The sequence below is a fragment of the Leucopleurus acutus genome (genome assembly GCF_964270905.1).
Source record: "Leucopleurus acutus genome assembly, chromosome: 12".
NCBI lineage: Eukaryota > Metazoa > Chordata > Mammalia > Artiodactyla > Delphinidae > Leucopleurus > Leucopleurus acutus.
In genome coordinates this window covers 56,713,251-56,736,480 of record NC_139154.1, presented here as the reverse complement: position 1 = coordinate 56,736,480, position 23,230 = coordinate 56,713,251, and the positions used below count along the sequence as shown (strand labels likewise).

Genomic DNA, 23,230 nt, shown 5'->3' with positions numbered 1-23,230 from the left:
TTGAATATAGACTGCATATTAAATGATGTTATAGAATAATTGATAATTTTCTTAGGTGTGATAATGATATTATGGTCATGCCAGAAAATGTCTTATTCCTAGGCAATGCATGCAGAAATACTTCAGGGTGAAGTGGCATGACATATGCAACTTCCAAATGTTCAGCAAAAATCAATGATAATACATATATATATAGGAAGATAGTACATATATATATAGAAAGAGAGAGAGGAAATGTGGCAAAATGTTAACTATTGAAAAATTGATAAATCTAGGTGGACAATATAGAAGTGTTTTTTTGTATTATTCTTGGAGCTTTTCTGTAGGTTTGAAATTTTTCTGGGTGGAGAGAAATCTTTTTTAAGAAACTGATATTATCTGGATTTGATGAATAAGGCTAAACTCAAAAGAAAAACCAATGAATGTGGCAAATTAGTGTGAATGTGGCCTTATTTTTACCTTCTTTCATTTTTTAAATTTAAGTATAGTTGATTTGCATTATTATATTAGTTTCAAGTGTACAACATAGTGATTGAAACTTTTATATATCCTTCTCTCACTTTAATATTTCTACTACTATGAAGTAAATAAAGCATCCCTTGATGCTTTTATTTATTTGAGTATATATTTTCTCAGCCTCAAAACCATAGTAAATAAAAAGTATCCTCAGGCTTCCCTGGTGGCGCAGTGGTTAAGAATCCGCGTGCCAATGCAGGGGACACGGGTTCAAGCCCTGGTCCGGGAAGATCCCACATGCCGTGGAGCTACTAAGCCCATGCGCCACAACTACTGAGGCTGAGCTATAGCGCCCGCAAGCCACAACTACTGAGCCCGCGTGCCACAACTACTGAAGCCCACGTGCCTAGAGCCCAAGTTCCTCAACAAGAGAAGCCACCACAATGAGAAGCCCATGCACCGCAATGAAGAGTATCCCCCGCTCGCTACAACTAGAGAAAGCCTGCACACAGCAACAAAGACCCAACGCGGCCAAAATTAAATAAATTAAAAAAAAAAAGTACCCTCTTATCAGAGGAGGAGAGGGGCAAAGGCCAGGGACCTTATTTGCTAATTAAAACATACATACATGCAGAGATTTTGAAGAGCTATTGTGACCTAGCTGCTTCACTAGAAACAGAACTTCTAGGAAATTTTTATTACTAACCACACATATATTTTTTATTAAATGTGCACATATTTAACATAGGTACATATATATGTAGCTTACTCAGAGCATGTATGTTATTTGTGTTAGGTATATTTAGTATAAATACACATATAAAGTGTGTGTGTTTGTGTGTATGGCCAGCTATATAATTTGTGGGACCCAATGCAAAATGAAAATGTGAGGCCCTTGTTCAAAAATTAACATGGGGCCTTATGCAACCACACAGGTTGCGTGTCTATGAAGTCAGACTTGCGTGTACATACACATGTGTATACACACATATATACGTACATGCACACCTATGTATGAAATGTTTAGAAGTCTAAAAGCAAGCTTTTCCCAGACTCCATCATCCAGTGTACCTACCTGAGAGAGAAACTCATAGCATCTATTTCCCACTTGAGTGTTCAGCATAGCTTGAGGTTCTTGGCATGCTAACTTTTTCATTATGAATGTGGAATGATTTCAATATTATTCATATTTTAATACGTTTTTGTGTTAAAACATACACAAAAACAGAGACTAGAATAATGAAACTCTGTGTACTCATTACCCAGCTTCAACAGCTATCAATATTCTGTCTTTCCTGTTTCATTTACCCCTCCTTTTAAAAAATGTCTTTTGCTGGAGGATTTTAAATTTCAGGCATCGTATCATTTCACTTGTAAATACTTAAAGATGTATTTCTAACAGATCTTTTTAATTTTAACCAAACCACATCATTGTCACTCAACAAATTAATAAGACTTTCTTAACTATCATGTAATAATCAGCCTGTACTGAGTTTTCGTATCTCAAAAATGTCTTTCTGTAGATTGTTTAAGTCAGGATCCAACATTTCATTTAGTTGGTATGTCTCTTTTACTCTATAACATCCACCTCGTTTTTAACTTCTTTCCTCTTGCCATTTATTTGAGGAAGGAGTAGGTCACATATCCTACAGAATTTCCTTCACTTAGGATTTGGCTGATGGTATCCCCATGGTGTCTAGTTAGATCTAGAAACTTGATTTGATTCTGTTCTGAAATTTTTTTCTGAGAATACTCCTAGGTGATACTATATACCTTCTTTTGCTTCACTTCAGGAGGAACATGATGTCTGGTTGTTCTGCTTTCGGTGATTTTGAGTTTGGTCGGTGGCTTGTGGTGGTGTCATCTACTATGATCAGTCTTCCTTGTCAATCTTTCACCTAATGGTGTTAGCAGCCATTGATGATTATTGCCTGGATCCATTATTTCATTAGGGGTTGCAAAATAGTGATTTTTGGATTCTATCAAACCTCTCACATTTATCATCTGTGATTCTTCTATGAAGAACTTTCCCTAAAGTTGAATGGGACAGATGGGATAAATATTTATTAATTTTTAGAATGAAGTGGCATCCCAGTAACGTCCAAAGGTGACAAAGAGGTTTTTTTTTTTAGGCAGGAGTGTGATCCAACCTATACTTTGAAAGTATTCAGACTGGGTTGGAGCAGGAAAAGACTATATTTGAAAGGTCAGAAGTCCGAGAGGCTAAGAGGGCCTGAACAATGGGAGGGGACAGAACCAAGAGGAGCTGGCAACTGACTGGATGTGAGGATTTAGGGAAATGTAAGCATCAGAGATTACCTCTAGGTTGGTTGGATGGTGAGTGCCAGGAGTATGATGCCATTAAAGAAGGTACAAATCTCAATCAAATTAACCCCGTCAAAGAGCCATGCATATTTCAGAGATATTTTCTCTCACACAGTTTTTAGTTAGAATTTAAGCCAATAGTGGGGCTGCTTTTCACATGTCAACAAGGTGAGGGGGAGCAGATTTGGGAGGTAAAACACTAGATCTCATTTGGAGATGCCAAGTTGGAGGTACTGCCATAAATTCAGGGGAGGGTGAAGAGCAGACTCTAGGAAATGCAGGAGAGGAACTTGAGAGAAGGGATGAACTGGAATCATACACAGAAGAGATGTGTATGTTATCTGGAGGTAAGCCCTGATGCTTAACTTTGAATCCAAGGGATTGCCCAGGGAGAGATTACATAGAGGAGAGGGCTCAGAAACAAAAGCACAGCAGACACCTCCATTTAGATATTTACTCTTTATATCATGTCAGTCCACTCCCTACGTCTGTGACCGTGAGCTATCCCAGTCACGACATGTCTTCAGGATGGTCACAGATGCAGGGACTACAGTTGATAGATGTACAGAGGCCCCACTGTTGGCTTACACTCTGACTAAAAACCGTGTAATGGGTGAAACTCTGAGGCAAATCAGATATCTCTCAAATATGTGTGGCTCTTGAGGGGTCAGTTTGATTGAGACCTGTATTGGTTTTCTAGGGCTGCTGTAACCAGTGACCACAAAACTGATGACTGAAAGTGACACACATTTATTCTCTTACAGTTCAGGAGGCCTGAAGTCTGAAATGGGTTTCAAAGTGTTGGCAGGGCTGTGCTCCTCTGGGGTCTCCCGTTCTGCATCTCACATTCAGCATTACCTGAATAGGCCCCAGCCACACAGGTCTGCTCAGGGTCACCTCAATAGGCTTTTGTGCTCAGTGGCGCTCGGCTATGGTTTCTACCTGAAATTCCCTTCAATCTTTTTTTTAAGTAACAGCTTTATTGAGACATAATTCACATACCATAAAATTCACCCCATTTAAAGTATACAGTTCAATGGTGTTTAGTATATTCAGAGTTGTGCAACCATCACCACAATCAATTTTTAAACATTTTTGTCACTCCAAAAAGAAACCCTGTACCCATTAGCAGCCATTCCTCATCTTCCTCCAACTCTAGGCAACCACCAATCTACTTTCTATCTCCATAGACTTGCCTATTCTGGACATTTTGTGTAAATGGAATCATACAGTATGTGGTCTTTTTCACTTAGTATGTTTTTATCTGTGGTATAGCATGGATGGAAATTCCTTTCCCTTTTATTGCCAAATGATATTCAGTTATATGGATATATCACATTTAATTCACCTATTCATCAGCTGATGGACATTTAGGTTTCTACTTTCTGGCTAGTATGAATAATGTTGCAATGAATATTGGTGTATGAGTTTTATCTGGACATGGTTCCATTTCTCTTGGGTATAACTTAAGAGTGGAAATGCTGGGTCATATTGTAACGCCTTCCTCATAACTGCATATCAAAGTTATGCTGAAAGCCCAAATTCAGTGCTGCTACCATAGTGTTCTACCATCTCCCACTCGGAATGAAACTTCTCCCTAATACTTCAGTTATTTAGTTCTTCAGCATTGTACCTACCAGTTTGCTTTGGAGCTCAGTTATTCCTGCATGGGTGTTTCCCTCCTTGTAAATTTCTGGAAAGCAGGGACAGGCTCTCTCATTTTGATTTGCCCCAAGGCAGCAAGTGTATTACCCTGCATTTAAGCAGGAACTCTATAAGTGCTTTTGAATTAGTAGGGAATAAAAGTGTTAAGAATTTCATATACTTGATCCTGCAAAATGTGTCTAATACTAAATAATAATAATGTTCACTGTAAAATTTCAACAATTAAATGTTGATAAATAACAAAGTAAAGGTGGGTATGGTAAACCAATTTAGTATATTAAAGTCTATTTATTTTGAATTTTAAAAGCTCCAGTATTTTGGGTTTATAAGTAGGAAAATGAAACATTTTAGAAATTCTAGATAGGACTCTGAAAATAAACATAGTACAATATAAACAAAAGTAAATGACAACAAGTAAATTTCTGGCCTCTGGCCTGGAAATGCAGACCACAACTCTGGTGGACTTATGGGTTCCATCAAGGTTATTCCTACATTCACAGCATATTTGTTCACAGACATATTCAAAATACTCTAGGCCACTGGGCAGGTTGCCCTACAGTCAGTAAGAGGAGAAAAGGAAGCCAGTTCCTAACTCCATTCTGTCTGAAATTATCCACATGGCGTTGGGTCTGTCCAAATGAATGTTGGTTTGTTGGCTGAAATGACAGGAAAGGATGTGACTATAATTCCAAGAAGAAGATATACTTTGTTTTAGCTGTTAATACAATGTTACGATTTTTTTAAATGGAAAAAGTAACTATCAGTTTTATCCAACTATATAAGCTCCAATATTTTATATATGTATTTATAGTCATAAAACTCATAATTCAGTTTCTAGATGAAGAACTGAGGCCCAGAAGTTAACTACGTTTTCAAGCTCTGCTGCATTTTATTTATTTATTTATTTATTTGATTGCATGGGGTCTTAGTTGAGGCAGGCAGCTTCCTTAGTTGTGGCATGTGAACTCTCAGTTGCAGCATGTGTGTGTTATCTAGTTCCCTGTCCAGGGCTCTAACCCCGGGCCCCTGTATTGGGAGCGTGGAGTCTTACCCACTGTGCCACCAGGAAGTCCCTCTGCTGCATTTTAGAATCAAGGGTAGTGATACACAGGCCACAGTGACCAATTACATCAGAATCTCTGGAGGTGGGACTTTTGTAATATCATGTTTTTTAAAGCTCCCCAAGTTAGACTTTAGAACAAGTGAACTAGGTCAAATTAGGTCAGAGGCTAATACAACTCATACCATTGATTATCTTAATTTGGGCAAGTGTAGGTTAGCTTCTGCTATGTTGTCAGGTATGCTGTTTATAATAAAAAAAGGCTGATCTCTTGCTCAATGCTACTGAAAGGTGAGCTGTAAAATTGTACAGATGAGGTCACAACTTGATCCGAAGAACAGTCATGCTCTAGTTTAACCTAGAGCACTAGTTCTCATCCACAGGTGATAATCAGACACATTCTTAGAACTTTAAAATAAATAGATATCCAGAAACTATCCTAGACTAGCTGAATCAAGTCACTAAGGGTGGCACCTGAGCTTGTGAACTTTAAAAAAGTTCATGATTTTGATGCCCAAACTTAGATGGAGTTCTCTAGAGGTGTGCCACATGGTATGTCTTTAGCTATATCTGGTTAAATTATAGGGAAGCAGAATTCAGCTTAAGACAGAAAAATAACTTTTAAAATGACTTAGAGCTACCCAGCAATGCAACGGTCCATTTTAAGGCAGTGAGCTCTCTGTGGCTGGAGGAATAAAGGCAGAGGTTGGATTACCACCTGCTAGGAATGTTGTCAAAGGGATTAAGAAGTTGGATCACCTGATATTTAAGGTTACTCCTAATTATTGTTTCTTTAGCCAAAATGGGCAATTGTTCACTTATAATGGATATACACATTGCTATGAAAACTCAACGATTTTACGGAATATCATAACTACTTTGTTTCTAAAACTGATTAGAATTAAGTACTATTAATGGATCCTTGCCTCTGACATTACTCTTATTGAGGGGAATACTTTTCCCCTCCTTCTCATGCTTGCATGAAGGGAACTTCTTGCTCCTTGGAAGAGAGAAGTGTGGGAACAAGCTCTGTGAACCTGTATTCATTCCGTCTCAACAGAGAGGTGTCTCATCTGATGAGTGATTTTGGGAAAAGGAACTGAGCATGTATGGCCCCACCCCTGAGGGGTTGGTTCTCTCACCTTGAAAGCTAATGGTCTCCTAATGCAAAGATGGGCTCTGTCCCTCCGAGAAAAGGTCGGCAGTTCTCTCTAACCAGGGAGATCTCGCAGGGAGCATGACTGGAGAACAAGTCAACTAGCTCTTTATTTCATTGATAATAAAGCTGATATTTTGATCTCTAACTCCTATGTCTTATTTCTCAATTTGTTCCAAAGTGAATAAGAGAGTTGGTGTCCTTAAATCCCATAAACGTCACAAAAGAGTCATAAATTGTAATTGCCCATGTCTATAATACTTGTGTTCTGAAATGGCTTTCCATTATGTTTTTGAAGCCAGTGAACAATTATATTCTAAAGTACAAAGTACTTCTAATGTATAAAAACAATGAAACATATAAAGGCCCTCTTTCTTTACTGGTATCAAAAATTTGGAAATTCTAACTGCTCAACTGTCTAGGAAACAATAACATTTGCCAAGCTTCTACTTTATTGAGAATAATCTTAGTCATGATCTGCAGAAGTTGGTCCTGGGCAATTTGAAGACAGGTCTTCTTTATCTGTAATTTATGTGAGGAAAAGGAACAATTAATACAAATTGCATAGTATACTATTCTAGAAAATTATTTCAACATGACATGTATTTTGTAGCTGTGTTTGCTTCTTACTCTGCTAAACAAACCAGGAAAAGATACAACAATAACTCAAAATTCTTCACCTCTCATGTACAAAGTCCTTAAATTCAAGTTAGCAAAGCTGACTTGGGCAAGTGTGTTAGAAGAGAAAGCACTTGTGTCTGTTAAGACATTTGACGCATTTTAAACCACTTCTTTCCTTACAATGAAAAAACAATGGAGTGGATTTCAACATTCTGATTTTTATGGTTCAGGGATAGTATTCTACCTAAATACAAAAAAATTAGTTCTAAAAATTTACTATATTTTTCAGGTAGCTGAAGAGTCATGAAAAATAAAGCATGAAAAAAATTCAACATCCTGAAGTGATTAAAAACTCTATTTCTTTTGAAATAGAAGACTGAAAAATTCCCTTCTGCACATTCACTTTCTGAAAAGTTAAAAGCACCTTTAATCAACCCTCAATTATTTCTCTGTCCACTATTTCTTTAAAGCATTCATCCAACATGGCCATTTGGAGGGAATAAAAAAATTTCCATTGTCTATGGGAAATGTGACTTTCATAAAAAATCAAAGCTAAAATCAATGTTTTGTGTTTGTACTCAATATTTTTAAAAAGTATAAAGTATCTTCTTACCTTCATAGGCTGTTCCACACCAAATACAATACAGATGTTCTTCTCTTAAATAACTAGTCAATATTTGTAATTTTTCCAGTACCTAGGTATAGGATACAAGCATATTAATAGTTCACATTGAACAGAATCTTGGTTTTCGGGTCTCTCAGATCATGCTGAATTACCCTAAGGCCCTAAATCTTCTACTACACGCTCAACCAGTTAGGAGAGGTGTCAAGGGCAGAATATATTAGAACATGTCCCAGTTTACCAGTTACCCTATTTTCACATCTGTCAGACACAACAGAGACCCCTTGTTAACATTTCAACAATAGATCTTGGCTGGCTCTATTAGAATAAGCATCCTTTAAAGACCCCTTCTACTTTCAACAAATCTGGCTGAAACTGTCTCTCTCTACCACTAAAGTTCTCATCAATGGTCTCCCACTTAAGTGGAACATACGGTTTTCAAATTGTGAACATCTCCTACATACTCTTTTATACAAAGTAACCATAGAAATGTGTATTCTTTTCTTGAATAATCTCTACTTCCTTTGAATTGTGTCTTTTTGCTTTGTTTTGTTTGTGGGTGGGGGAGGGAGGTACTCAGAATCACTTCCAGGAGTTCAGCAGGAAACAAGGTAGAAATTAACATAAGTTACATTTGCGGCTAATCCATCATCCAAACTAAAACTGAGGTGAGAGGGTAGACTGAAGCTAACGGGGAAAATTATATTAAGTTTTGCTCTGGGGTTCATGAAATAAACCTGTAATGCAGTGGTTCTCAAGGGGTGATTTTTTCCCCTCGGGGGAAAATGTAGTAATGTCTGAAGATGTTTTCCATTGTCACAAGGGGGAAGTGCAATGGACATCTGGTGGGTGGAGGCCACAGATGCTCTCAGATATCTCACAATGCACAGAACGGCCCCGACAACAAACAACTGCCCAGTTCAAAATGTTAATCGTGCCAAGGCTGAGACAGCCGGCTTACGGAACTGGTCCCAACACATACACTTAAGTCTTCACTCTTATATTCATCTTCATCTTGTTCTTTTTCTTCCTCTTCCTCTTCTTCAGTTTCCTCTTCAAGCCTCAACCAGTACCATGCCTCCCTGGGAACCTGAATATTCTGAAAATGTAGAATTATTCCCAATTAAACACAGCTAAACATAACTCTATCACAAGTATGCTCCTGTCAACATGAATTCATTCTCTCAATTAAATATTTACTGAGTGCTGCTTTAAGAGTAAAGCACTATGAACTATGGGGATGCAAAACCCAGTTAGAATACTGCCTCCCAGGTGCTGACAATCTAGTAGGGAAAAGAAGCTATGGGTATAAGTAGCTTAATGGGTATAAAATGATACATATCAGTGAGGAAATCTTCAGTATCACGACACATATTCAAAATAATGTCCTATGGAAATAGAGAAAAGAGAGATTGCTTCCAGCAATCTATTTACATATGAAGGGAATTTTACAAACATTTTTGAGACTTTTGTTTTTAATTGAAGGAAACTTTTTTATTCTTTTTTTAAAAAAATTTATTTATTTATTTTTTTGGCTGCATTGGGTCTTCGTTGCTGCGAGTGGGCTTTCTCTAGTTGCGGTGAGCGGGGGCTACTCTTCATTGCGGTGCGAGCGCTTCTCACTGCGGTGGCTTCTCTTGTTGAGGAGCACGGGCTCTAGGCACGCAGGCTTCAGTAGTTGTGGCTCACGGGCTCTAGAGCACAGGCTTAGTAATTGTGGCGCACGGGCTTAGTTGCTCTGCAGCATGTGGAATCTTCCCGGACCAGGGATTGAACCCATGTCCCCTGCAATGGCAGGCAGATTCTTAATCATTGCACCACCACGGAAGTCCCCATTTTTGAGACTTTATTTTATTTTATTTATTTATTTTTAAAATAAATAAATTTATTTATTTTGGCTGCGTTGGGTCTTCGTTGCTGTGGGCGGGCTTTCTCTAGTTGCGGCGAGCGGGGCTACTCTTCATTGTGGTGCTTGGGCTTCTCATTCCAATGGCTTCTCTTGTTGAGGAGCACGGACTCTAGGCACGCAGGCTTCAGTAGTTGTGGCATGTGGGCTCAGTAGTTGTGGCTCGCAGGCTGCAGAGCACAGGCTCAGTAGTTGCGGTGCACGGGCTTAGTTGCTCTGCGGCATGTTGGTCTTCCCAGACCAGGGCTTGAACCCGTGTCCCCTGCATTGGCAGGTGGATTCTTAACCACTGTGCCACCAGGGAAGCCCCCCACTTTTATCTATCTATCTATCTATTTATTTATGGCTGTGTTGGGTCTTTGTTGCTGCAGGCGGGCTTTCTCTAGTGGCAAGCGGGGCTACTCTTCATTGCGGTGTGCGGGCTTCTCATTGCGGTGGCTTCTCTTTGTTGTGGAGCACGGGCCCTAGAGCGTGCAGGCTTCAGTAGTTGTAGCACACAGGCTCAGTGGTTGTGGCTCATGGGCTGTAGAGCACAGGCTCAGTAGTTGTGGAGCACGGGCTTAGTTGCTCTGCGGCATGTGGGATCTTCCCGGACCAGGGCTCGAACCCATGTCCCCTGCATTGGCAGGTGGATTCTTAACTACTGCACCACCAGGGAAGTCCAAAGCCCTCCATTTTTGAGACTTTAAATGAAGTTATTTTATTTTGATGGTAATTGAACCATCAAAATAAAAATGAAATGAAATCAAATCAAAAATTGAATTTTAAGAACCATTCAAATCTGAACTAGATAGTAGTCTACCATGATTTTACTAGTTAGAGACACATATGGTATTGGATATGGACTGAAAATAGGCTATTCTGGTTAACCGAATATCCTGGTGAACAGAATTTCCACACATAATAGCCCTGAGTAATCAATATTCAAATAAGTGGAGAACAGTTAAGTGTAAAAATGGTAATTTACCCATAGAGGATAATTCAGACTACTCAGGTTCCTGCAGAGAACAAGTCATTATTATGAGTATCAGTTATCATAGATCAATAATGCATCTTAAATGAAAGTTTTAGTGGGTAGATACACCAGGCTTGGAGTTCTCTCTTTCTCTCTCTCTTTTTAACAATAAAAATACACAGCAAATCACACTGGGTGCCAAAACACTTTACCAAACTGAAAGCAGGTAAAAGACTTACCTTCTGAGTATCCAACTGTTGACAGGCTCTCTGGCTTCTTCTAAGATCTCCTTCTAGCTTCATTTCATCTTGCTTATTTTTAAGTCGCATTCTGATTCAAAGAAAAAAATAGTACACTAGAGGTCTGTGCTCTCTTCATCCATTTTATATGTCCAAGTACCAGAAAACATACCACAATAAAGAAAAGGTGAAACTATAAACTGCTAAAATACCGAAACTGTTCTGCAGCTCTTTCTTCAACTTCTTTTTTCATGTGAATCTTTCTTCTGTAGCTTTCCAATTTTTCCTCTGCTTTCCGTTTTAGTAATGCCTCATGACCAATGCCACTTTTTCCTGCTCAAACAGGAAACACTGATGAGAAATGTACTGACTTTATATTTCAAAACATGACAACTTAAAATTTCTTTTTCTGGCCACACCTTGCGGCTTGTGGGTTCCTAGTTCCCCAACCAGGGATTGAACCCGAGCCCTAGGCAGTGAAAGCGCCAAGTCCTAACTGTTGGACTGCCAGGGAATTCCCTAAATACTTACAGATTAAATGCAATTCTAATTTGAGTACAGTCACTCAAAATCATTTGATAAGAAGGATGGGAGAAAACACTAGAGATTTTTTATAACCCAAACACATAATTTGATTTTTACAAAGATCATTGGTCTGATCTAATAAGATGGTAATACTATACACATTTTTTTCAAATTGGGAAAACAGTATCAACTGTCATACTTACATATAAATATGCTGAACAAATAAAGTATATATTTTTTCTCTTTAATTTGTCCAAAGTATTAAGAAAAACATTTAATGGATACATCTGTCTCAGGATACTTTTAGGACACTCAGTGGACAAAAATAGCTTTGTGTTGTTAATGGTTACAACACTTTTTCCCCTATTTTTATGATTAAAATTTTATTTTATACTGACTAAAACTTGTATTTTTAGTTTAAAAGGTCTAGAAATTTAACTAAGAAACATTTTACTGAGGGTGTCTTATGATAAGAACTGTAACAGTACCACCATAAAAAAGTATTTATTAAGCAAATATATGTGCTAAATTTAAGTGTAAGTTGTTATTACTGGTAAATAGCCTCAAAAATAATTACATACCTGTTTTGACATTAAGAGGAATTGGTTCAACAATACCGTCTCCTAAAAAAAAAAATAGAGAACAAAACACAAACTACTTTAGAAATTCTTCCTCAAACTACAGGCAGGTGCAGTATGCAACTTTATAATGTTCTATACTTATCCCCTTCAGTTTCAATGATACTCAAAACTGTAACTGAACATCAATACTCTACAATCAACTACCACCCTTGCCTTCAAATACTTAGTCCTCGATAAGGCTGATCCACAGCCTGCAACGCCACCTCAAGGTAGGAAGGATTTTAAGAAGTGAAAACACTGATATATATCCAGGAGGGTGGGAGCCACAAGAGAGAGCAAAGCCTTGCGAGGTGAAGGTCAAAGCAATGACAATAAAGGAGAGGAGAGGAGATAAACTGCTTACAGAAGCTACTATACGTATATGGCCTCTATCTCTTAATAAGCAATCTCATTCCTAAAAGAGAGGTGAGAACTGAGCTTCTCCAGCTGAGGGGTCACTCAGGCAGCTGCCACAGGTACAGAGCAAGCAGGGCAGAGTCCTGCCATCATCTTCGATGTTGCTTCACTGTCCTTTGGGCCACTGTACTTCTTAACCCTTCTCTTGTCACCATTCTTAGCTGCTGCCTCCATTGTAAGCCTCGTCCATCCCACTTGTTAGCGCCTTTGAGGCCGAGCTGGGCAGATAAGCAGCTCTTGATGGCACATGTCTAAAGTGGATGTGGGAAGATGGAAGTTCTCCATAAGCTTGCCAGCAACAGTAAGAGCCTAAGAAGCTTAAGTTGTTTCAATTTCTGTGTAGAGGGACAGAGATTAAAGAGTCATCACTGGTACTCATCAATAAATTACAGCTGTTTATTTCTGGCTGTGACTCACCACTTTTGCCGAGGGCCTGACCACTTTTATATCCCATCTTCTGGAGCAAAGCAAACCCTTTGTTTTCACAGCCTAGTGCATTCTTCAGTCCAATGTCACGTCTCTCTTGTTCTTCTTCTTTTAAACTCTTCCGCTTATTTTTCAAATTAGCTTCCTGTTGCTTTTCTTCTTTTCGATGGGCTTCTCGGATTTGCCTCAGCATTGGCAAGCCTGGTCTGATATCTTCTCTGAAGAATGAGGGAAAAGGTTATTTTGGACCAGTACGTGGAAGTTTCTCATAGCTTTGCCACTTACTCACTTGACAGTACTTAATATTTCAGTGCTACCTCTAGGAGCATCTTTGTTAGAACATAACCAGTGTCCTTTGAGAATGGCTGTGTTAGTTAAAATGATGAAGGCTGGTACCATATTGTAAGAAACTAAAAGTACAGATTTGAAGAAATTAGAAATAGTAGGTTCAGACTAATTTTTCTAAGAGGTTGGCTATAATAAAAAGCAAAGCTGGACAGCAGGTATTAAGACGTGATGAGATGAAATGAAGTAAAACAGTAAATATCCTTGGAAGAGGGGAATAAAAAGAATCAAGGGCAGGAAAAAAACACCTAGCATTAAAAAGGAAGAAGAGATTTCTAGTATCTTTGTACTATAGACATATAGGAAGTATTTCCATGAAGCAATAAGACTAACTTCCAACCTCACCTTTAAAATCAGTGGCATTGCTTAGGGCTTCCCTGGTGGCGCAGTGGTTGGGAGTCCGCCTGCCAATGCAGGGGACATGGGTTTGAGCCCTGGTCCGGTTGGATCCCACATGCCACGGAGCAACTGGGCCTGTGCACCACAGCTGCTGGGCCTGTGCTCTGGAGCTTGCATGCCACAACTACTGAACCCCACTCACCTGGAGCCCGTGCCCCGAAACGGGAGAGGCCACGGCAGTAAGAGGCCCACAAACTGCGGCGAGTAGTGGCCCCTGCTTACTGCAGCTGGAAGGGGGCTGCGCAGCAGCAAAGACCCAACGCAGCCAAAAATAAATAAATTAAATAAATAAATTTATAAAAAATAAAAATATATAAAAGCAATGGCATTGCTGAAAAATCTCCACTAATGTCTTACACATATCATTTCATGGAGTGTGCATATTTACTTACTGGACATTAATGAAGGAATCAGACATATAGTCCTCCTCTTCTGCCATTTTCAGCTTCATATGGCAAAACCATCTACAAATCAAATAGGATAAAGTAACGATTACTAATTTTCAGTTTACCAAAATGGAAATAAACCTGTATGCATTCCCAGCCATGACCTTTCTCTAGAGCTCTACTCCATATTCAAGTGTCCTTTTGACATCCTTCTGGGTGGAGCTCTCAAACTCAATAATCCAAACAACTCATTCTCTTCCCCCTCCCAAGACCTCCTTCATCCCTGTATTTCCAAATTAACGTCACCACTATCTCCCCCTTCCTGACCTCTTATAAACCTCTGTCAACTCTTCCTCCGTATTATCCCCCATAGGCATTTTTTCCTATAGTTGTGACCACTGCTTTCGTTCAGGCATTTTTTTCTCACCTGAACTATTACAACTGCTTCCTAATTGGTCTCATTGCCTTTGACCTCTCCTCCTCCAACCCATCCTCTAGAACCTCTCCAGAGTGGTTTTTTAAAAACATGTCAGGGGGGCTTCCCTGGTGGCGCAGTGGTTGGGAGTCCGCCTGCCGATGCAGGGGACACGGGTTCGTGCCCCGGCCCGGGAGGATCCCACGTGCCGCGGAGCGGCTGGGTCCGTGAGCCATGGCCGCTGAGCCTGCTTGTGTCCGGAGCCTGTGCTCCGCAGCGGGAGAGGCCACAACGGTGGGAGGCCCTCGTACCGCAAAAAAAAAAAAAAAAAAAAACATGTCAGGGCATGTTACTTGCCAGTTTCAAATCCTTCGTAAACTTTACCCTGTGGGCAGTGGAGGAACCATCATTTTCACGTGGTAGCCAGAGAGATCCTTCATAATCTGACCTCTGACTCTCCTCTAGGACTCATTAGTCACGCCACATGGTCTCTCTCATTGCCCTCTGAACACACCACAGACAGTTCCCTCCTCCTAGGCCTAGGCTACCCTCCTTCACAAAAGCCTGTCCTGACCACTTCAGGCCTCTCTCCACAGCACTTTATGTTCAAGCTGTTCATTTGTAACTTGATATAGTTAACGCTTCACTTATGTGGAAACACTTTTGAGGACAGTTTCTATCCAAAGTAGTTAAAATCATGTAATTATAAAGTACACTTCAAACTTTACTGTGTATATGAATTGCCCTGGGATCTTCTTAAAATGCAGAGTCTGATTCTGAGCTGGAGCTTGAGGTCCTGCATTTCTAACAGGCGCCCAGGTGCTGTCAATGCTGCTGGTCCAGTTCCTGGATACAAAAGTGGAGTCACTTGTTGCAGTGCACATATGCTGTTTTGGCCTGCTCACCATCCTTCCCTTTGGAAACCCGGCCTTCTGCCCTCCTTGTGGTTCTAGTGGAGGGTGGCAATCTTAGTACTATATACTCTCTTGGGCACAAGATGGCCAGTTATAGTACCTTATGTCCTAGCAAAGGCGAGGGGATGACCTAAACAGGGCAAGTAAGCATCTCTTTCCCTAATGATACGAATATATGGATCGCAGGGAAAAGAAGCTCTCTTTGTTGGGGTTTCTAAAATGGAAGTATGTGAAGCTGGGCTGTGGATGGCCATCTCCTTGGTCATTCGAAGAGATCCTGTTCTGCAGAATGAAGCCAGATAGAGACAGGCCTAAAGGCAATGAGTCTCCAACCCTAGTTCTCAAGGCCCTGATTCCTGCAGCTCTTTCTTTAATGCTATGACCTACCATTCTTCCCAGCTACATAGGCTGATAAGTTTCCTCATTATTTAAGCTTGTTTGAACAGGGGTTCTGTCAACTGTAACCAAGAGTCTGGACAATTACATTGGATGAAAACGGTATTACTGTACTGGTTTTTATATTTTTAATGTATATCTTCCCAACTAGGCTGTAAACCATAAAGATAAGTCCCCTGTATAGCCTCTGCCTACCACTGTGTCCCAAACATCATAAATCCTCAGTGTTTAGCTATGATGAGGATAAGAAGGGTCTTTAATTATATTTCTGATTTTGTAGTAACGGAATACTTTCTTCCTGTGTCGCCATGTCTTCTTTTTTTAAAATCTTCTTGTAAATCTATCAATACAGAAAACTGCATAAAATAAATGGGTAGCTTAGTGCATTTTTATGAGGCAAACACTCTTGTAACCATGTGGTAGCCTCCAAGATGGCCCCCAGTGATTTTTACCTCTTGGTTTTCAACATCCTTCCACAGTGAACGGGTTGACTTATGTAACCAACAGAATACTGAAGAAATGGTGGAGTGTGACTTCTTGGTCACAAAAGACACTACAGCTCTTAGATCACTCTAACTCTGAAGTTAGTTAGATCACTCCCTCTAAAGGAAGTCAGCTGTTATATAGTAAGGATATTTAAGCAGATCTATGGAGAAGTCCACGCAGGAGGAACTGAGGCCTCCTGTTGACAACAAGCACAAACTTGGGAGTGACATGAGTGAGTCAACTTGGAAATGGATCCTCCAGCCCCAGTCAAGCCTTCAGATGCTCACTGTGGGCTGGCATCTTCCTTACAACTTCTTTTTTTAATTTTAATTTTTTGATTATTTATTACTTTTTGGCCGCGTGGTGCGGCATGTGGGAGCTTAGTTCCCCAAGCAGGGATCGAACCCACACCCCCTGCACTGGAAGCACAGAGTCTTAACCACTGGACTACCAGGGAAGTCCCCATTACAACTTCTTAAATTCCAAGCTAAGTTAAACCACTAACAAACTCCTGACCCATAGAAACTGTGAGATAATAAATGATTATAGTTATTTCAAGTTGCTAAACTTGAATAATTTGTTCTACAGCAAAAGATAATAGAAATCATCACCCATATCAGCAGATAGAACCTTGTCAGCCCCCCAGAAGCCCTCCCTCTCCCCTACCCTATCACACCCCTTCCGGTCACTTCCTTTTCCTTATGGTTTCATCACCCACACATGCATCCTTAAACATTACAGCTTAGTTTTGCCTAATTTTCCTTTTATTATAATAGAATAAGTTAAAAGTATGTAAGATTATATCCAGCACTTGTGGTAATTCACCCACTGTCTCTAAACCTCAGATTCTTCATTTGTAATAACAGTATTTTTATATATAATGATCTAGCACCTACCGAGTGTATCAAACATTTTTATCCCATTTAATTACCATTAACCACTCTGTAAGGTACGGACAGTTAGTCCTGCTTTAATTAAGACTCAGTATGGCTAAATGACTTGCTCAACACCACAAAAAATCCAGGTCTCAGAGCTCTTTCTACTGCAAATAGGATTCGATTATTTTTAAGGGAACTACTTAGCTCTAAAGTGCTATGCAGAGGGGTTACAGGTTTTTTAAACCCCCTTTTTATGGGTACACTATACTTTAGCATCATCTGTTCCCATAAGGATAAGGATAAACTTCACAAGGTGATAATCCTGGCAGAACGACGGTGGCTTGGATCACAGTGACAGCAGTGTAAGTGGTGAGAAATGATCGGATTCTGGGTATATTCTGAAGATAGAGGTAACGGGATTTGCTGCTGGATTGGCGGCGGGGTGGGAAAGATCGATGTCAAGGATTACTAAAAGGCTTTTGGTCTGAATACCTGGAAGAATGGAGTTACCAGTTTTTGAGAGCGGTTAGACTGTAGCATCAGGTTTTGTTTTTGTTTTGTTTTTTGGCAGATAGTGGACAGGGAGGTGGCAATAAGAGTGCTGCTTCACATGTACTGAGAGTCCCATTACACATCCAAGTGGAGAGATGGACTAAGTAGTTGGATGTACAGTAGAAAGGTGACAAGAAGCGCGTCAGACCCAAACACTCCTCTCAGGGGCCGCTGATCCCTTCCCTGTCGCGCCCCTCCCAGGTGCAAGCGTGCCACAGACGCGACCACTCACGGGTGGGAATATTGGTGATGGTGTGATGGGTAGTCACAGCCAGTGCACAGATCACCGCCCTTCATCATTTCACCAGGCGCCCACAGCTCCTTACCCGGCAGCTGTACTCTCCCCAGGTCAGCTCGCGAAAGCTAGCGCTGCGCATACGCTCACCAACCTGCGCGGGACCTCTGGGCCTTCGCTCCCACCTGAGTTTCCGCGGCCAGTGTCAATTGGAAATCGGAGGCAGGCGGGGCCAGGCGGACGTGGTTAAGTGCGCTTGCGCAGGATCAGCCTTCCGCGCACGCGCTCTCCTCGCGCTTCCGGCTGGGAGAAGTGTGGGAGGCGGGGCATCCGGCTCCCTTAGCGGCTTCTTCTAGACGCGGAGCTCGGCTCGTCTACCTTTGCCAGACTAGGAGGTAAGGCCGACCCGTCCGCCACCGTAGCGTGCACGTTGACACACATACACGCACACACGCGCGCGCACACACACCAAGGCCCCCACTAGGTTGTCAGAGGTCTGGGGACGGAATTCGAGTTCGTAATGAACATTTGCCCTTTTCAGGCGCCGGACTTGGTTCCGAGTCGCCGCCTCCTGGGGTTGACAGACCGGGTGACCCGGCCGAGGCCTGAGACGGCCTCGGGCCCGGCGCTGCGCTGCCTTCCTCCAGATAGCCGGTTTACCCGGACCTGCAGTGCGCGCGGCCTCTGCCAGCTGCGTTCCTGGACCGCCCGGCGTTGTAGCTGAAGCTTCGGCCGCGGGGACCTGGCCTCCCGCCGCCACCTCATCCCCGTAGGAAGACTCTCGGAGCCTTCCAGTGTGGGATCTGTCTGCTGGGACGTTTTGACCTCCTCCTGGGGCAGGTGCAGCAGGGGAAGCGGAAGGGTGCTGTGCACCGAGCAGTGGAAGAGGAAAAAGGAGGATGGGTTGTCAGGCCCGGCTGGTGTTTGATCTCGGTGCTTCGGTTTTCCCGTTTATGGAATGGGTTAATGACGTATTTTGCTAGGCATTTTCCTTCTGGAATAATGCCTTATTTGCAATATTTATCTTAATTTTCCGTTGAACCCATTCTTCATTCTTCCTCACCAAGCATGACTTTGCTTTGTTTTTGTTTGCACCCTTATCCTTTAAAATTAGGTTCTCAGGTTTTGCCTCAAGGAAGTTATGTAAGTTTCCTCCAAATGAAATGAGAAGTAAAGCCTTATTTTTCATTTCTTAGTGATTACATTTGTTAAGTTTGACTTTTAATATTAACAAGTTCTTACAAGTATTTTAAAATTGTTTATTTAAGGTGTGAAATTAAAACTTCAGTAATGGAGTTAGCCCACAGTTTATTGCTGAATGAAGACGCTTTGGCTCAAATCACTGAAGCGAAGAGACCAGTTTTTATCTTTGAATGGTTGCGATTTCTTGATAAAGTCTTGGTTGCTGCCAACAAGGTATGGTATTACTTTTTTTTCTAGCTGGGTTAACATATATAAAGACTATTATGTGTACATGATTTGTAAGAAAACACATTATGTTTTGGAGATTGTAGGTCATGTGTGGAACTTGAGAATATTACACTGTACTGTAGTAAGAATTTGTCTGTCCTTTTCTATCCTGTGGCAAAACCCAAACCTCGTTTAAATCCAGCTTATTGCCTGGATAGAGACTTTATGTTTCTACCTGGACATCTGAATGTGAGTGGAGAAAAACATGATTATATGACTGCTGTCACTTCTTTTTTTTAAATAAATTTAGTTATTTTTAATTTTTATTTTTGGTTGCATTGGGTCTTGCATGGGCTTCTCATTGCGGTGGCTTCTCTTGTTGCAGAGCATGGGCTCTAGGTGCACGGGCTTCAGTAGTTGTGGCACACAGGCTTCAGTAGTTGTGGCACACGGGCTAAGTAGTTGTGACACACGAGCTCTAGAGCTCAGGCTCAGTAGTTGTGGCACTCGGGCTCAGTGGTTGTGGCTCGCGGGCTCTAGAGCAAGGCTCAGTAGTTGTGGGCTTAGTTGCTCCGCGGCACGTGGGGTCTTTGCGGACCAGGGCTTGAACCCGTGTCCCCTGCATTGGCAGGCAGATTCTTAACCACTGTGCCACCAGGGAAGCCCTGACTGCTGTCACTTTAAATTCATTATCTCCAACATCAAGTGGTCCCTCAGTGCTGTGTAGCAATTCCAGTATCTTCACTTGTCTCTCTGAAGAGTTAATAATAGGCTTTTCTTTCTTTTTCCTTCTTCCTTCACAATCTTTTCACCCAAGTTACTTTTCATTATTTGTGTGTTTATTTTCTGTCTTTAAAATTAGATGCTGTCTTTAAAATTAGATGCTTTCTTCAAACATCTGAGGAAAATTTGGCAGTCTGCTCAAATTTTAGAGTGAGTAGTAAAAGTTTTCTAGTCAGGGTGAAGTGTGCTTCGCCATAGACTAGTCCAATTCTTTGAGGAACCCCTTTAGGTTTTTCTGAGCTAGTCATTCCCTATAAGAGACTTTTTTACTCTAGTGTCCTAGGGTACATGACTAGCTGCCTAGGTTCTAGGATTATGGGGGAGAAGGCTGGGGACTTCAACATTCAGTGTCTAAACTTTTACTTAATCCCCCTGTTTTCAGTGCAGTTTTCCCAGCCCACAGTTGTGCCCGAGCTCACTGAGTTCAGGATGGAGGAGAGAGATGTGGGAGTCTTACAGCTTCTTAAATAGACTCTCAACCATTCCTTCCATTTCTAGGCACAACTTTACTATCTCTTCCATAAGCATTTGGGGCCTCAAAACAAGAGCAACAACGAACAAACATGAGCTTTTCAGGAGTCCTCTGTTGGAAGCTGGGGCTCTTCTTAACTTTCCATATTGAGGATACCTGGCTTCTATATTTTGCATTGATTCTTTTTCTGTTTTCTTTGCCCTTTTATATTGGTGCTTTTTTTTTGGTTGCCCTTTAGTATACTTTTAGTTTCTGGAGAGACAGAGTTAATGCATGGATTCATTTACAGTCTTTAACTAGAAGTTTCTGTTTTCTCTTAAACCCACTCCAGCTGGGTATTTGTTGCCTCCATTACACTGAAACAGATCTTGTATTGCCCAAACCAACAGTCAGTATTCTGTTTTAATGGAGCTGTCAGCAGCTTTTGACATAGCTGATCCTCTATCTTAAAGCACAAAATATCTTTTTTTGTTGTGAAATTGAAAAATACAAAAGAGTATATAAAAAGTATATCCAAATTATGAAGCATAATAATATGAACATCTGTACACCCTTTACCCAAATTAAAAAATAAATTGTTATCATTACTGTTGATGCACAGTTGGTGTGAAGTTTTTCCTATTTGTGGTTCCCAAGACACTATTTGCTTTTAATTCTACTCCTGCTTCACTAGTTATTCCTCATTCTCTTTTGCTGGCTCTTTCTCAGTCCTGGGCACTCTTTTTTTATTTTTATTTTTTAAAAAAAACCCATCTTAATCCTTCAGTGATATCATCTAATCTCATGATTTTTACTGCCATCTATGTAGTAATGATTACCGGATATCCAACTCGCTACTCCACCTCTTTCTCTTGAATATCTAAACAGCATCTCAAAGTTAACATATTTAAAACTAAGTTCTTGATTTCACTGTCTCAAACCTATCCTTGCCCCAGTGCTTTCTATCTCAGGAAATGACCGTATAATCCTGGTTGCTCAGGTCATAAATCTTAGAGCCATTCTTCACTTCCTTCTTTTTCTCAAACTCCACATCATATTTATCAGCAAATCATATTGGTTCTCTCCCCTAAATATATCCAGAATTCAGTTACTTCACATTATTTCCATTGTTACCACCCTCATTTCTTGTCGGATTATTGCCACAACTTAAGTGCTCACCGTGCTTCCAGCCATGTACCTTGTAGAGTATCCTCAGCTCAATAGTCAGAAAGACCCTGTTAAAGCATTTAATCGTGTCCCTCCTCTGCCTCAGACTCTCACTGAGAATAAAATACAAAGTTCTTACAATGGTGTATGAGGCATTGCATGACCTGCTCCCTTCTATCATTCTGACTTCATCTCCTGCTACTTCCTCTGTCTTATTTTGCTCCGGCCACACTGGCTTCTTGCTGTCCTCAAGCATGCTGAGTATGCTCCCACCTCAAGGCCCTTGTACTTGTTGCCTGCCTGGAATGTTCTTCTCCCAGATATCTGCATAACTCACATCTTCACTTCTTTTCAGAGATGCCTTTTTCTTACTAATCTGTATAAAACAGGAAGAACTCACAGTATTCATTTGTTTATTTGGTAAACTGTTTCTCCCCATTAGAATGTAAATTTCATGAGGGCAGAGACTGTCTATTGTAATCACTCTTGCATTTGCACCCCAGTACCTAGAATAGTGCATGGCATATAAGTGTACAGTAAGTATTTCTTTAATGGATGGATGAATTCCCAGCATTGATTACGAGTAGATCTGAATATTTCTTCTGTTGCCTAGAGCTCTTCAGAGTTTCTTTTGGTTTCCTTTACTGACCTATAACTCTATGAACTACTGACTTTGCTTTTACAGGGGACCCTAGCTGAGTTCTAAGATGTCAATTGTCCATACACCCAATATTTTACATCCTTTGACTGACTGTTGGTTTTAATTTTTAATAAGTCAGCATGGAAACTTTTTGGATATAGAGTAGTCACTTTTATTGGCAGCTAACTTTGTGGAATTGGAGGAGAATGAGGAGAATATTTAATCTAGGAAAGAACGGTTCATTTTTTTACTGAACTCTTCCTTATCTTGAAAATTCTCATTTATGGTTTTATACCTAAAGTAATATAGATTTTAATTATTAGAGTGCCTTAACTGTTAAGTATTTTTAAATTTTCACTAAAAGATAACAAAATTATGTATAAGAAAAAAACTGATGATCTTTATTTTTTTATAACAGACTGATGTAAAGGAAAAACAGAAAAAACTTGTTGAACAATTAACTGGATTAATAAGTAGTTCACCTGGACCACCTACGCGAAAATTGTTAGCTAAAAATCTTGCAGCCCTTTATAGCATTGGAGATACTTTCACTGTTTTTCAAACACTTGATAAATGTAATGACATTATCAGAAATAAAGATGACACTGCAGCCTACTTACCAACAAAACTGTAAGTACTTACTTTGAGATTGACCTTTGAAACTTGTTTTTTCAGAGTAATTTATCTTAATAAGGGCCTGCTGATCATAAAGACCCCTGTGTAGATGGAACCTGAGATATGCTGCTGACAATAAAAGCTCTAAGTAGGTCTGGGAAAGGA

At 40.5% G+C, this 23,230-nt stretch overlaps 2 protein-coding genes across 4 annotated transcripts in view; one reads left to right on the top strand and one right to left on the bottom strand.

The window, feature by feature from the left end:
• Positions 1-36: 36 nt before the first annotated feature.
• GPATCH11 (G-patch domain containing 11) lies at positions 37-18,230 on the bottom strand. 3 transcript variants are annotated; one of them, XM_082851782.1, is made up of 9 exons: positions 18,091-18,230; positions 14,130-14,201; positions 12,985-13,211; positions 12,112-12,153; positions 11,218-11,338; positions 11,006-11,096; positions 8,888-9,004; positions 7,897-7,978; positions 37-7,184 (listed from the first exon to the last, which is right to left on the bottom strand). In XM_082851782.1, the coding sequence occupies exons 2-9, from the start codon at positions 14,186-14,188 to the stop codon at positions 7,129-7,131; spliced, it is 795 nt and encodes a 264-aa protein (XP_082707908.1). In that variant the 5' UTR covers positions 14,189-14,201; positions 18,091-18,230; the 3' UTR covers positions 37-7,128. The 3 variants fall into 3 exon arrangements, with proteins under 3 accessions (XP_082707908.1, XP_082707909.1, XP_082707910.1); XM_082851783.1 differs by lacking the exon at positions 18,091-18,230 and adding an exon at positions 14,551-14,570; XM_082851784.1 differs by lacking the exons at positions 12,985-13,211; positions 18,091-18,230 and having other exon boundaries at positions 14,130-14,197.
• Positions 18,231-18,327: 97 nt separating this feature from the next.
• Positions 18,328-23,230, top strand: part of HEATR5B (HEAT repeat containing 5B) — an 86,359-nt gene continuing 81,456 nt past the window's right edge. Inside the window, exons 1-3 of the mRNA XM_082852123.1 lie at positions 18,328-18,394; positions 19,268-19,415; positions 22,869-23,080. Of these exons, the coding sequence (XP_082708249.1) occupies positions 19,290-19,415; positions 22,869-23,080 (338 nt within the window). The 5' untranslated portion in view covers positions 18,328-18,394; positions 19,268-19,289. The remainder of the gene's footprint in view (positions 18,395-19,267; positions 19,416-22,868; positions 23,081-23,230) is intronic.